Source organism: Propithecus coquereli, unplaced genomic scaffold, assembly GCF_000956105.1.
Source record: "Propithecus coquereli isolate 6110/MARCELLA unplaced genomic scaffold, Pcoq_1.0 Scaffold59, whole genome shotgun sequence".
In the NCBI taxonomy this organism is placed as follows: domain Eukaryota; kingdom Metazoa; phylum Chordata; class Mammalia; order Primates; family Indriidae; genus Propithecus; species Propithecus coquereli.
Window position 1 is genome coordinate 2,575,813 of NW_012151840.1, and position 11,684 is coordinate 2,587,496.

The window sequence follows — 11,684 nt, forward strand, 5'->3', positions numbered from 1 at the left end:
GGCGCATGCCTGTAGTCCCAGCTGCTCGGGAGGCTGAGACAGAAGGATTGCTTGAGCCCAGGAGTTTGAGGTTGCTGTGAGCTAGGACGCCACGCACTCTAGCCCGGGCAACACAGTGAGACTCTGTCTCAAAAAAAAAAAAAAGAAGTTCAGATGGGACATGTTGAGCTCAATCTGCCTCTCAGACATCCAAGCGTGATAGAGTAGACAGTCAAAGACACAACCCCGGGATCGGGAGAAAGGTCTGGATTGGAGATGTAAATTTGGGAGCTGTCTGCATATAGATGATATAACGAGTCTTGAGACTAGTTGAAATCACCAAAGGAGTGCAGGTAAGATGACAGAGAAGAGAACAGGGCATCTCATGTTAAGGAGAGGAGCAAGGAAAGGAGACAGAAGAAGGAGTATCCGGGGAGGTAGGAGTCAGCCAGGAGAAGGTGGGGTCCTGGAGGCCGAGCAAGAAGCTGTGTGGAGGAGGGATGTGTGTCCAGTGCTGCTGATGGGCAAGGTAGGTGAGGACTGAGCATCGAACATTACACTGAGCAACAACACAGAGGTTCTTGGTGACCTTGACAAGAACAGATGCAGTGGCGAGATGGGGGCCAATGCCTGGCTGGAGTGGGTTCCAGGGAGAACCGAGGGAGGGGGACTGGAGGCAGCAACTACAGATAACTCTTGAAATGAGCTTTGCTGCAAAGGAGAGCAAAGAATAGGACTGTAGGGGAGGGGAAACCAGGATTAAAAGAATATTTTTTAATGAGGAAAGAAATAACAGCAGGTTTACACGCTGATGGGAGTAAGCCAGTAGGAAGGAAAACACCGATGACATGCAGGACCAGAGAATGGCTAACAGTCTGCCTCCTTGAGCAGGTGAGAAGGAGGGGACCAGCGCACAGGGATCTGGAGAGGCTAGGCAACCGCCGTCAGCTAGCAGCTGCCCTTTCAGCGAGCGGGTGGGATAGGACCGCGGTCTCCTGAGTCAATGAGTCCTGTCAGCTCTAAACTCCGCACCCCAGATGCCCTCACCTGGGTTCCCCCCACATGCAGCACTTACATCACTTGCCAACAGTTACCTCAGGCCTGGCTGAGGACGCCCCCTCCAAGACGCCCCCAGCGCTGCCTCCCCAAGGGGACAGATGTTGGCTGGAGAGGGACACGGCGTTTGTGACCCGTGAGCAGGAGCTGTGTCAGGCAGTAAAGGCCGGGTAACAGGACTCCTGTCTGTGAGAGTGCTGATGGGTGATTGGAGAGGGATCTCCGCTTCCAGGGCCAGCATCTCGCTCCGTGGAGCGCCTCAAGGAGATGATCAAGGCCGGGATGAACATTGCGCGACTCAACTTCTCCCACGGCTCTCACGAGGTGCGGGGCTGGCCAGCGCGGAGGAGGGTGGGGTCGGAGGGTGCCCCGGGGTCCTGGCTACCTTCCCCTGAAACCCCCGCTCCGCCCTCGCCCCCAGTATCACGCTGAGTCCATCGCCAACATCAGGGAGGCGGCGGAGAGCTTTGCCACTTCCCCGCTCACCTACCGGCCAGTGGCTATCGCCCTGGACACCAAGGGACCGGAGATACGCACTGGGATCCTGCAGGGGGTGAGCGGCGGGGCTGGGACCCGCACGTCCGGGGCGGGGGAGGGGAGGGAGAGCACGGACGCTACAGGGGGGGGGAAGGAGGCGGGGCCCGGAAGAGGGGCGGGTCCCGGACCCCGGGGGCAGAACTCACGTCTCCTCTGGCTCCGCCCCCAGGGCCCAGAGTCGGAAGTGGAGCTGGTGAAGGGTTCCCAGGTGCTGGTGACTGTGGACGCGGCCTTTCGGACGCGGGGGGACGCGAAAACCGTGTGGGTGGACTACCCCAATATCGTCCGGCTCGTGCCAGTGGGGGGCCGCATCTACATGGACGACGGGCTCATCTCCCTAGTGGTCCAGAAAATCGGTGCGGACTCGCCTCCCCTTGGGGCCAAGCCCAAACGCTGGGCGCGCCCTTTCCCCTTTGACTCCCCGGTCGCCCTCAGACCCACCACAACCTCCCTTCACCGCGCGTCCTTCCCCACCCGTCCCGGAGTCCCCAGCATCCAGATGCCTGCGCTCGCCCCGGGTTAGGGATGGGTTAGGACTAACGTAGGTTCGTCGTTCCTCCCCAGGACGTCCATCCGGTACCTATACGGTGCCGGGCCCAGAACAAGCGCAGAGAGACGAGTTGGACAGGACATGGCTCCTGATCTCTCAGGGGTCCAAGCCCGGTGTTCTCTCTGCCATGGCTATGCCCAAGGCCTCACGCCCGACCGAAGCTGGCTCTTCTATGTCCGCAGGCCCAGAGGGGCTGATGACCCAAGTGGAGAATGGCGGCGTCCTGGGCAACCGGAAGGGCGTGAACTTGCCTGGCGTCGAAGTGGACCTGCCAGGGCTGTCAGAGCAAGATGCCCGGGACCTGCGCTTCGGAGTGGAGCATGGCGTGGACATTATCTTTGCCTCCTTTGTGCGGAAAGCCAGCGACGTGGCTGCCGTCCGAGCTGCTCTGGGGCCGGAAGGACAGGATATCAAGATCGTCAGCAAAATCGAGAACCACGAAGGCGTGAAGAAGTGAGGCTGGGTCTTTGTTCCCATCGGGCCCTATAACCATTTCCCTTTCTTCTTCTGTCTGCCTCTCCCTGGCATCTCCTGGCTCTGCCACAGCCCTGATTCCCCCCACCGCCCAGGTTTGATGAAATCCTGGAGGTGAGCGACGGCATCATGGTGGCACGGGGGGACCTGGGCATCGAGATCCCAGCGGAAAAGGTTTTCCTGGCTCAGAAGATGATGATCGGGCGCTGCAACTTGGCGGGCAAGCCTGTTGTCTGTGCCACACAGGTCTGGAGTGGACCCTTAGGGCTGGGGCACTCCGGGGGTTTTAGGGAAACCTGAGGGTTCATACCTACACCTTAGATCTATAACACGTTATTCTGTCCAGTGTTTAATCCTCAAGCAACCAAGTTAGGTAGAGATATTGAAACCCTTATTTTCAGATGAGAACATTGAACTGCCAAGATCACACGGCTTGTGATGGTTACCCTGGTTTTCAAGGCACTCTGAGAGTGTAGGTGTCAGAGAAGTAGTTTGGGCAGAGTGTGACTCTTGAAGCTCTGATGCCCATGGTGTCCCTCCAGATGCTGGAGAGCATGATCACCAAGCCCCGGCCAACGAGGGCAGAGACGAGTGATGTGGCCAACGCTGTGCTGGATGGAGCAGACTGCATCATGCTGTCAGGGGAGACCGCCAAGGGCAACTTCCCCGTGGAAGCTGTAAAGATGCAGCATGCGGTAGGAGCTCAGAGTGAAAGGCAAATGGGCCAGGGAACCAAATCCCTTCCAGCCCCCAGTGCCCCTGCCCAGCCTGACATCCTGGCACCTGCAGATTGCACGGGAAGCAGAGGCTGCAGTGTACCACCGGCAGCTGTTTGAGGAGCTACGTCGGGTAGCACCGCTGAGCCGTGATCCCACTGAGGTCACTGCCATCGGCGCTGTGGAGGCTGCCTTCAAGTGCTGTGCTGCTGCCATCATCGTGCTGACTACAACTGGCCGGTGAGGGGGTCACTGGGAATGCCCAGGCAGAGTTTGGGTCAGGGGTAGGTTGGGATGAGCCACAGGCCTGGGTTTAGTCTGGTCATCAGGGATGAAGACTATCATTGTGGAATAAGAGGAGAGAGATCTAGTAGAGGTAGAGGCCAGGAGAGGCAGAATCAGGCCAGTGAGTTCCAGGGGGCTGAAAGGGGACAGTGGCGTCACTGGGCACTTTAGCTTGGAGGCCATTTGGGCTTCTAGGGCTCAGAGGGAAGTCCATTTAGCCCGCAGGGCCTTACAATGCTGAGGTGTTGCAGAAGTATGTTAGACCAGGTAGGTCTAAGTTCAAGTCTTTGCTCTGAAACTTAGTTCCATAAGCCTGCTCTGTTTCCTCATGTCTATAGTGAGTTGATCTTTTGTTCCTCATGGGGTTGTGGGGATTAAAAGGAGCCACAAAGTACCACATATAACTTAAGGCCTATATAAATGTACATTCTCAAAAGGGTTTTATGTTTCCCAATGAGGTTTCTCATTATTTCATACCTTTCTTGTATGGTAGGAAGAGCAGGCATTCTTATACTCACCTTACAGGTAAGAAAACTAAGGCCCAGAGAAGTATGATGACTTACCCAGGGTCGCACAGCTTGTCAGTGACACCTGGAACCAGAACCCAAACTCTTGTTGCCTGGTTCACCACCCTTTCATTGTTCTGGGCTGACCTCCTCTGTCTCCTCCAGTTCAGCCCAGCTTCTGTCTCGCTACCGACCTCGGGCAGCAGTCATTGCTGTCACCCGCTCTGCCCAGGCTGCCCGCCAGGTCCACCTGTGCCGAGGAGTCTTCCCCTTGCTCTACCGTGAACCTCCAGAGGCCATCTGGGCAGATGATGTGGATCGCCGGGTGCAATTTGGCATTGAAAGTGGTGAGCCACCTAGACCTTCCTCCTTACCCACCCCTGCCATTAGTATCAGGAGTCCCCCAACCCAGCTTCCCACACCCACTCAAAGGGCTTTGCCTTTCTCCTCTGGTCCCAGATTTTCCCTCTGAGATGCACTAAGACTGAGAGGCAGCAATCCGGCATATGATCAGATATCCCCACCTCTTCCTATCAGCACAGTCACACAGGGGGACAGCCTTGCTACCTAGCAGCACACTCCATCCCACTCCACAGACACACCTGCAGCTTTAATATACTGCAGTGGTCACATTCCCTGCAGTGCCACCTGTGGGACGTAGCATACAGTTTGCTTCAGCCTCCCCGCTCCCTACAGGGTAGCCTTGAGGTGACAGAGTGATGGCTGGTTCTCATTACGGGGCTGGTCTTGTCCCTCAATAACTATCATCTTCTTTCCGTCCCTCAGGAAAGCTCCGTGGCTTCCTCCGTGTTGGGGACCTGGTGATTGTGGTGACAGGCTGGCGACCTGGCTCTGGCTACACCAACATCATGCGGGTGCTGAGCATATCCTGAGATGCCCCTCCCTCCTCAGAGCCAGCCTACCCTGCACCCCATCCCTTTCTCCCTTGTCCACTTCCGTCAACCCACGCCCCTCCAAAGCCCCACCCCTAAGTCTCCTCTTCGCTACTCCCAACCCTCCCTATCTGAGGCCTGTCCAAGACCACATCTGCCATCTGGCCCCATGCCAGCGTGCCCTGCCCCCCATTTCACACAGGCCCTGAAAGTCTGTGTCCAATTATGCACTGGCCACCCAACAGCACCAACTGTACATTCCCTGTGTCCAATCCGCTCAGCTGGCCCTAAAATGCCCTGAGCCTTTAATCCCAGTTTGGCTGGTTAATTCTGTAACCCCGGGCTTCCCATCTGTGGGGGGCGGGGAGAGGGGAGACGGGGCAATCTTGTCCACATCCTCCACAGAATCACTATTTTAAAAATACTGTATATCCATGCAGTTTGTCATTCTCACATGTGGGCTTCATGATAATCTGAGCATCTCTTGCCAGGGCAGGCTATCCCTTCATGATGACTAATGGTGACATCAAAGCACCACACTTTGGGGGAAGCTGGGGTAGCTGGATGCTGGGGAGAACTGAGAGCCAGGTGGGCTGATTTTGTCACTGCCTTGACAGCCTCTGTGCTGGGCCTGCAGACCGCGCCCCTGGTGTTCTCACACACTCATGCCTTGCTGGGTCAAATGCCTTGCTGCCCCCTCCTGCACCCAGAAATTCCTTCACGCCCACTTTGTTCCCACACACAAACCAGGAGGCAAAACGAGTGTCTCTATTTTCTTTTTAAACCCAGCTGTTTGGAAGCAATTATAAAACTTCTCCCACACACTAAGAACCCCAGAACTCCCTACCCAGGAGGAAAGGAGGCTTAGGATCCGGGCCCCATATTCTTTGATGCTGTAGGGTAGGAGAGGGGACAGAGTGGGTGTGGTAAAGGATTACTCTTGTCCCTGAGAAGGCAGAGGTGCTGGCTGGCCTGCCCTTCCCCAGGCTTGGATACCTCGGCCCTCCCCCTACTCCTGTACCAACAGCAAACTCAGAGGAAAAAAAAAATCCCTAGAGGTAAAAACAGTCCCCCTCCCTCTCTCACGTGGCCCTCCTGCCCCTACTGACAGGGAGGGGGTTTGAGTATTGCTGCTGATGGGTTTGGGCAAGGACCACACCACGGACTGGCATGGATAGGCCCCTCCTGTGCCTCCCCCTGCTCCTTCATCTCCCTACCAGGAAAGGAGGGAGCAATGGATAAAGGAATGGGTGAACACAACGCATTGATAATAAATAAAATTAGCAAATGAATAAATAAATAAAATTAATAAAGGGCTGAATAAATAGATAAATAAAGAAGGAAAGAAAAACATCACATAAGGCTTTAGCCATTTGCCTCCCACCTGGGGGGATCTAGGCTGGCCCACTAAATAAGGAGGTGCCAACTATCTCTTAACTTTAAGGGGAGGCACCACTGGGGCAGGGGGCACAGGGAAGAGGCAGCTCTCAGTTTACAAAAAAGACGGTTCTACCACAGAGACAGGAGAGTGCAGGAACTTGACAGGAGACATGTGTTCCCACTAAGAGGGCATAGACAGGGAGGGTCCACAGGTGGCAGTGAGAGGGCAAAGGTGGATGCCCACACTCAGGACCCAAGACATTTGTTGGCAGCAGCAAGGGTGCAGGTAACTGGCAGTGCCTGGCTATGCTAGGAGAACAGGAAGATAACCACGCCAGGTGGAACCTGCAGGATCATTGGCAGGGAAACAGAGACGTCTAGTTACTTGGCAGTGATGGTGGTGGTACTTGTGCTTAGTAAAGGTGGGGTCATGTGCCTGGGCCTGCACCTGGCAGGACTATAGCAGGGGAATACCCTTGTCAGAGGGCTCTGAGTCACTTCTACTTGGCAGTGGAGACATACAGCGCCTGGCACAGTACCTTGAACGTGGTAGGCGCTCAGAACATATGATGAATGGGTAATGGATTAGGATGTTGGACAGGCTGCAGGGTGCTTGAGCTGAGGACACAAAAACCATCTTCAGGGCAGTAAGGGGAGACATTTCCACAGGGCAATGTTCAGGTCCCCTCGGCCTTCCCCAAGAGGTGTCTGCCCTCAGGTACACACTACTGTGCCCCAAGAGCTAAGGCCGGGTGTACCCAAGGGTTTCACATGTTGGCAGAGAGCTGGAGACCCCGGGAGGTGGCTGGCTCCGGCACTGGTGGCCTGGGGGGCTGGGCTGTCCCTGGAGGCTTGGCCAGGAGCCCTGAGGGGGGCAGGCGCTCACTTCCTGACCCCTTACGCCCAGGAGAGCCATCACCTGCTGCCCGCTGAGGCAGAGAAGGTTGGGAGGCTGAGAGAGGGCGGCCCCGAGGTCCTAGTCGCCGTCCACCTCCTGGGGGCGGCCCCAGCAGGGAGACCTGGGAGCGCCCCGCCCGGGAAAGGCTGGCGTGGAGGGTTCGGGCAGGTGGCACAGGCAGGCGGGAGGTGGATGCCCACGGCCCTCGGGCCAGCAGAGGGCCAGCTCGGACTGGCACCAGCGGGGATGCTGGGGAGCCTGCTGAGCGCCGAGCAGAGCGAGCAAAGAGGGCGGCGGGAGAGTCAGGGGAGAGGGGCAGAGGGCCCCGCTGGTGAGTCAGGGCAATGGCCACACTGGAGGTCACAGCAGCTGCCTGCAGGGGGGCATGCACCAGTGGCTCCCACAGTACTGGCTTTCCGCTGAGCCGAGCTCCTGTGCCTGGGGCCAGGCCCCGAACACCCCGAGCCATGTCCCTGTCGTGTTGCACCAAGTGTTGCTCCATGAGGCCACCACTGCTGCCTGGGCTTGGCTCAGAGCGCTTCCGCTGAAGTATGGAATTCTTCTTGCCTAGAAGTTGTCCCAGGAAGGAGGAGTTAAGGATAGGGAAGGATTCAAAGATGGAGGTTGGATATCAAAGTGTGTGCAGGTACCAGGAGGGAGTCGAGGGGTGGAGTGGGGTTGAGGGTAGGAGATCGGAGTCAGGAGTGTGGAGACGGGGCTGGGGGGTGGAGACTGGGAGACAGGGGTTGGAGGAAGAAGGTGTGTACCAGAGAAAGTGAGGGTCAGGGACTGGTACTCAGGGGAAGGAGGACTCAGGACATGGGGACTTGAGGTGATATCTCCAGGGGAAGGACATGCTGAGAGGTAAGGACAGTGAGCCACAGTGCTGAAAGGGCTGCTGGGGGATTCGCTGGGACTGGGTGGGTTAAGCTGTGCTCTGAAGCACTGGAGCCTCAGCTCCCTGCTATGGAGGCGGGGCGAGGGCACAGCCCGAACCAGAGCGGACGCGTGGACAGGCCTCACCGATGCGGCGCAGCCGGTCCATGGCCACAGTTTCAAAGGCCCGGCGCATCATGGGGAACTCCTCGAGCACAGCATTGAAATGGTCCACGCTGAGCGAGTAGAGGCGGCAGTAGGTGTCAGCCCGAACACTGGCTGTGCGCCGGCCCCGAGTCAGCAGGCAGATCTCTGCGGAAGTTGAGAGAAGGCTTCAGAACCCGTCCCCAGAACTCCTTCTCGCTGGGCCTGCAGCAGCTGACCCAGCTTTCCCAGGGTCTTCCCTAGACTAGGGACAAACTATTGATTACCCCCCACCCCAGGGTCCCTAAGCGCTCCAAGCGTTGTCTCTCTCCAGACACGCAGGATTACTAGATTACTGCTCCCTGTCCTTCCCGCTCTCCAAATTAAAGCCGACAGTCAGGGCTTGCTGGCCCCCGCTCTACTCCAATTCCCACTGCACCCTCATTTCCCTACCCCAAGGGGCTGGCCTGGGGATCTCACTCTACGTACCCTCCTCCCACCCCCTTGAATGAACACCTCTCTGAAGGAGAAAAGCAGCGTCAAAGGACAAAGTGCAATGCCAGAGAGGCTGGAGGGTGGCAAGTGGTTTGGGGACTGAGAGATTCTAGGAGCCTCCAGTCACTCTGGGCAGCAGCTGGCAGAACTGCCCCCACTGCCACAGGCTGGGTCCCTGAATCATGGACCAGGCAGCTCCGCAAGGCTCATGCCCCCGGGACAGCTCTGCTTCATTCCTTCTTGTCTTTCCCCGTCTCAATTCTTGGATTTCACAGTTAAGGATTCTAAAAGGCCCTCTGGCCCAGAACTTTGCAACCTGGCTGTGCATTGGAATCTCCTGAGAAGTTTTTTAAAAATACAGAGCTCTCTTTTCTAATAGGACTTTAAAAAGAAAAATAATATAAAAAAATTTTTTTTTAAATACAGAGCTCCAAGCCCAGAGGATCTCACTGAGCAGGCCCGGGCAGGGGTTAGAACTCTGTGATTCTGCAGCGTAGCCAGGTGGGGCCCCTGATCCAGGGGAGCAGTTGCCCTCTGTCCTCACTCGGGACCACCCCCCCCTCCCTGAGCCTGCTGACCCCCGAAGTAGGATCCATCAGTGAGGCGGGTGTCCCGGGCGCCACGTGCCAGCACACTGAGCAGCCCGTGCTGGATGAAGTACATCTTCCTGCCCACGGAGCCCTCACGCACCACGAGGTCCCCCGGCTGGAAGACCTCAAAGCGCAGCTTGGTGAGCACTGCAGTGACGAAGCTGGGGTCGGCGTGGGCGAACAGCGGCATATGGGCCACCAGGCCCCTGCAGGTGAAGTTAATGATCTCCTGGGCAGGGAGGAGCCTGTCAGGCAGGTTGTGTCCTCTGCCCTGAGATGCTCCCAACTGAGCTTGTCTGTCTCCAGAAAGCCCACCCCTGGGGTCATGATCTGCCAGAGGATGGGATGCTTTAGTGGGCCTGGGACCATCCCTAAGCTCCTGCATTCAGAGCACTCCCGTGAACCTTCGTGGGACCATCCCCCCAAAATAGAGTTCCCTACGGTTCCTCCTCTTGCAGACTTTACCCTCACCCCTTAAGACCTTCAAGAAGGACCCCAGGCCCTGAAAGCCCCCCAAATATCTGGCCTCCCATCAAGCCTTCTGCAGGCCTCATTCCCTATAGTGGATCCTGCTGACCAACATCCCCTACCCACTGACAGCACCCTGGAAGCCCAGGTGCTTGGAAAGCCCCCCTCAGGGTCCAGCTCAGCCCCACCTCCCGGAGCGGCTCGCTCAGCTCGCCCAGGATGCTCTCCTCGTCGAACATCTTGCCCTGGTAGCGGTGCTCATAGTACTCATGGATGCGCTGGCGCGTGTCAGCTGGCAGCTTGTGGAAGGACATGTACTGTTCCACCTGCTTGTACTGTAGGGCCAAGCCATTGCCAGAAAGCAAGAGGACACAGAGAGAGATGTAGGGCCAGAACAATGGTAGGGTGGGGGTGTGGAAAGTCACAGACACAGGTCAAACCTAGGGGTGAAACATGGAGCCAGACATGGATACACAGGGCCACAGAGGACATAAGGATAATGGTGGATATAGGGAAGACACATAGCACAGTCACAGGAAAACCCAGACGTGGTCGGAGGAGGGGCCAAGGACAGAGGCCTGGGACAAATGGACATAGGGCAGGAAAGGACACAGAAACCCAACAGGGGCATCCATCAGAATGGGCCCCAAGTCGAGCTCCCCAGTCTCCAGCACCCCTTCTCGCCCGCCCCTTCCCTCTCCCGTCCCTGCTGACCTTCTCCTGGTACTGACGCCGGGAAGAATCCAGAGACTGGATGAGGGCGGTGGCGTGGCCGATGAACATGGCATAGCACGTGGCGCCCACGATCATGCTGAGCATGGTGAGCCAGACGTCGGGCATGCCCACGGGCGCCTGCTGCCCATAGCCGATGCATAGCATGTGGCTCATGGCCTTGAACAGGGCGTGGGAATACTGGCGGCCCCATGAGTGGTTCTGGGGGGCAGAGTGTATTGCAGAGCTGGCCATGGGCCCTTGGAGCCTTATTCTCCACCTGCCCACTTTTCTCTCTCTTTCAGTCCGTCTGCCCCCTTCTACTTCAGACCTTTCTCCTAGCAGGCTCGTAAATTTGGTTCTGGGGGCCCTGAGGCAAAGGGGTCTCTTTTGCAGCTTGGGGGCCTCAGCTTCTGCCTAGGTCTCCTTCCTTGCCTGTTCCCTCCAACACACAAACACTTCTTCTGGGTCTCTTTCCCCTCTCCTCCCTCCTCCCCACCTCCTCACTCCTATCTTCTCCCTTGATCATCTCCCACCTCCTGCTCCCTGTGGCCATCCCTGCTACTCAGGCAGAAGAGCCCTTAGAAGGCCCAGGAGAGGCAGAGCTGTGGGGACTTCTCACCACCATGTGGTTGATGGAGACCCAGCAGTCGGGAGGGAAGTCCTGCAGCATGGGGACCAGGAACTGCAGACAGCCATCCCAGTGACATAGCAGCAGCATCATCCCAATGAGGTTGAAGATGCGAACCACAGCACTGGCCAGGTCATAGGTCATGTGAAAGATCTGAGGAGTCCGAGGAGGAGCTGCTGTGGACAGGAACCCCTCCCTGCTGATCCTCCATTCCCAGCCGTGCCAATTCTCTCTCTGAACCTCTCCCTAGCCCCAGTCCCCGTGAATTCAAAGATATGGCTGTTATTCATTTGTATGGAGTTTTATAGCACACATATATAGCTAATACAAAGTAGGCTGTGTTATTACTCTCATCTTATAGATAGGAAAACTGAGACCAGTCATGTGCCCAGGATCACACAGTAAGTGTCACAGCAGAGACTCAAACAAGTCTACTGCACAAGCTACCCAGGTGTAGCCTGGAAAAGAGGAGAGAGGGCATTTCACAATGTAATG

At 56.9% G+C, this 11,684-nt stretch overlaps 2 protein-coding genes across 2 annotated transcripts in view; one reads left to right on the top strand and one right to left on the bottom strand.

The window, feature by feature from the left end:
* The window catches only part of PKLR (pyruvate kinase, liver and RBC), an 8,988-nt gene extending 3,678 nt beyond the window's left edge, over nt 1–5,310 (top strand). The window contains exons 3-11 of the mRNA XM_012658733.1: nt 1,268–1,359; nt 1,457–1,588; nt 1,742–1,928; nt 2,305–2,575; nt 2,692–2,842; nt 3,139–3,291; nt 3,386–3,552; nt 4,269–4,450; nt 4,890–5,310. Coding sequence (XP_012514187.1) covers nt 1,268–1,359; nt 1,457–1,588; nt 1,742–1,928; nt 2,305–2,575; nt 2,692–2,842; nt 3,139–3,291; nt 3,386–3,552; nt 4,269–4,450; nt 4,890–4,996 — 1,442 coding nt within the window. The 3' untranslated portion in view covers nt 4,997–5,310. The remainder of the gene's footprint in view (nt 1–1,267; nt 1,360–1,456; nt 1,589–1,741; nt 1,929–2,304; nt 2,576–2,691; nt 2,843–3,138; nt 3,292–3,385; nt 3,553–4,268; nt 4,451–4,889) is intronic.
* Nucleotides 5,311–5,756: 446 nt separating this feature from the next.
* HCN3 (hyperpolarization activated cyclic nucleotide gated potassium channel 3) overlaps nt 5,757–11,684 on the bottom strand; it is a 17,489-nt gene continuing 11,561 nt past the window's right edge. The window contains exons 3-8 of the mRNA XM_012658732.1: nt 11,181–11,342; nt 10,562–10,780; nt 10,036–10,182; nt 9,368–9,608; nt 8,298–8,462; nt 5,757–7,841 (exon numbers count right to left, since the gene is read on the bottom strand). Of these exons, the coding sequence (XP_012514186.1) occupies nt 7,144–7,841; nt 8,298–8,462; nt 9,368–9,608; nt 10,036–10,182; nt 10,562–10,780; nt 11,181–11,342 (1,632 nt within the window). The 3' untranslated portion in view covers nt 5,757–7,143. The remainder of the gene's footprint in view (nt 7,842–8,297; nt 8,463–9,367; nt 9,609–10,035; nt 10,183–10,561; nt 10,781–11,180; nt 11,343–11,684) is intronic.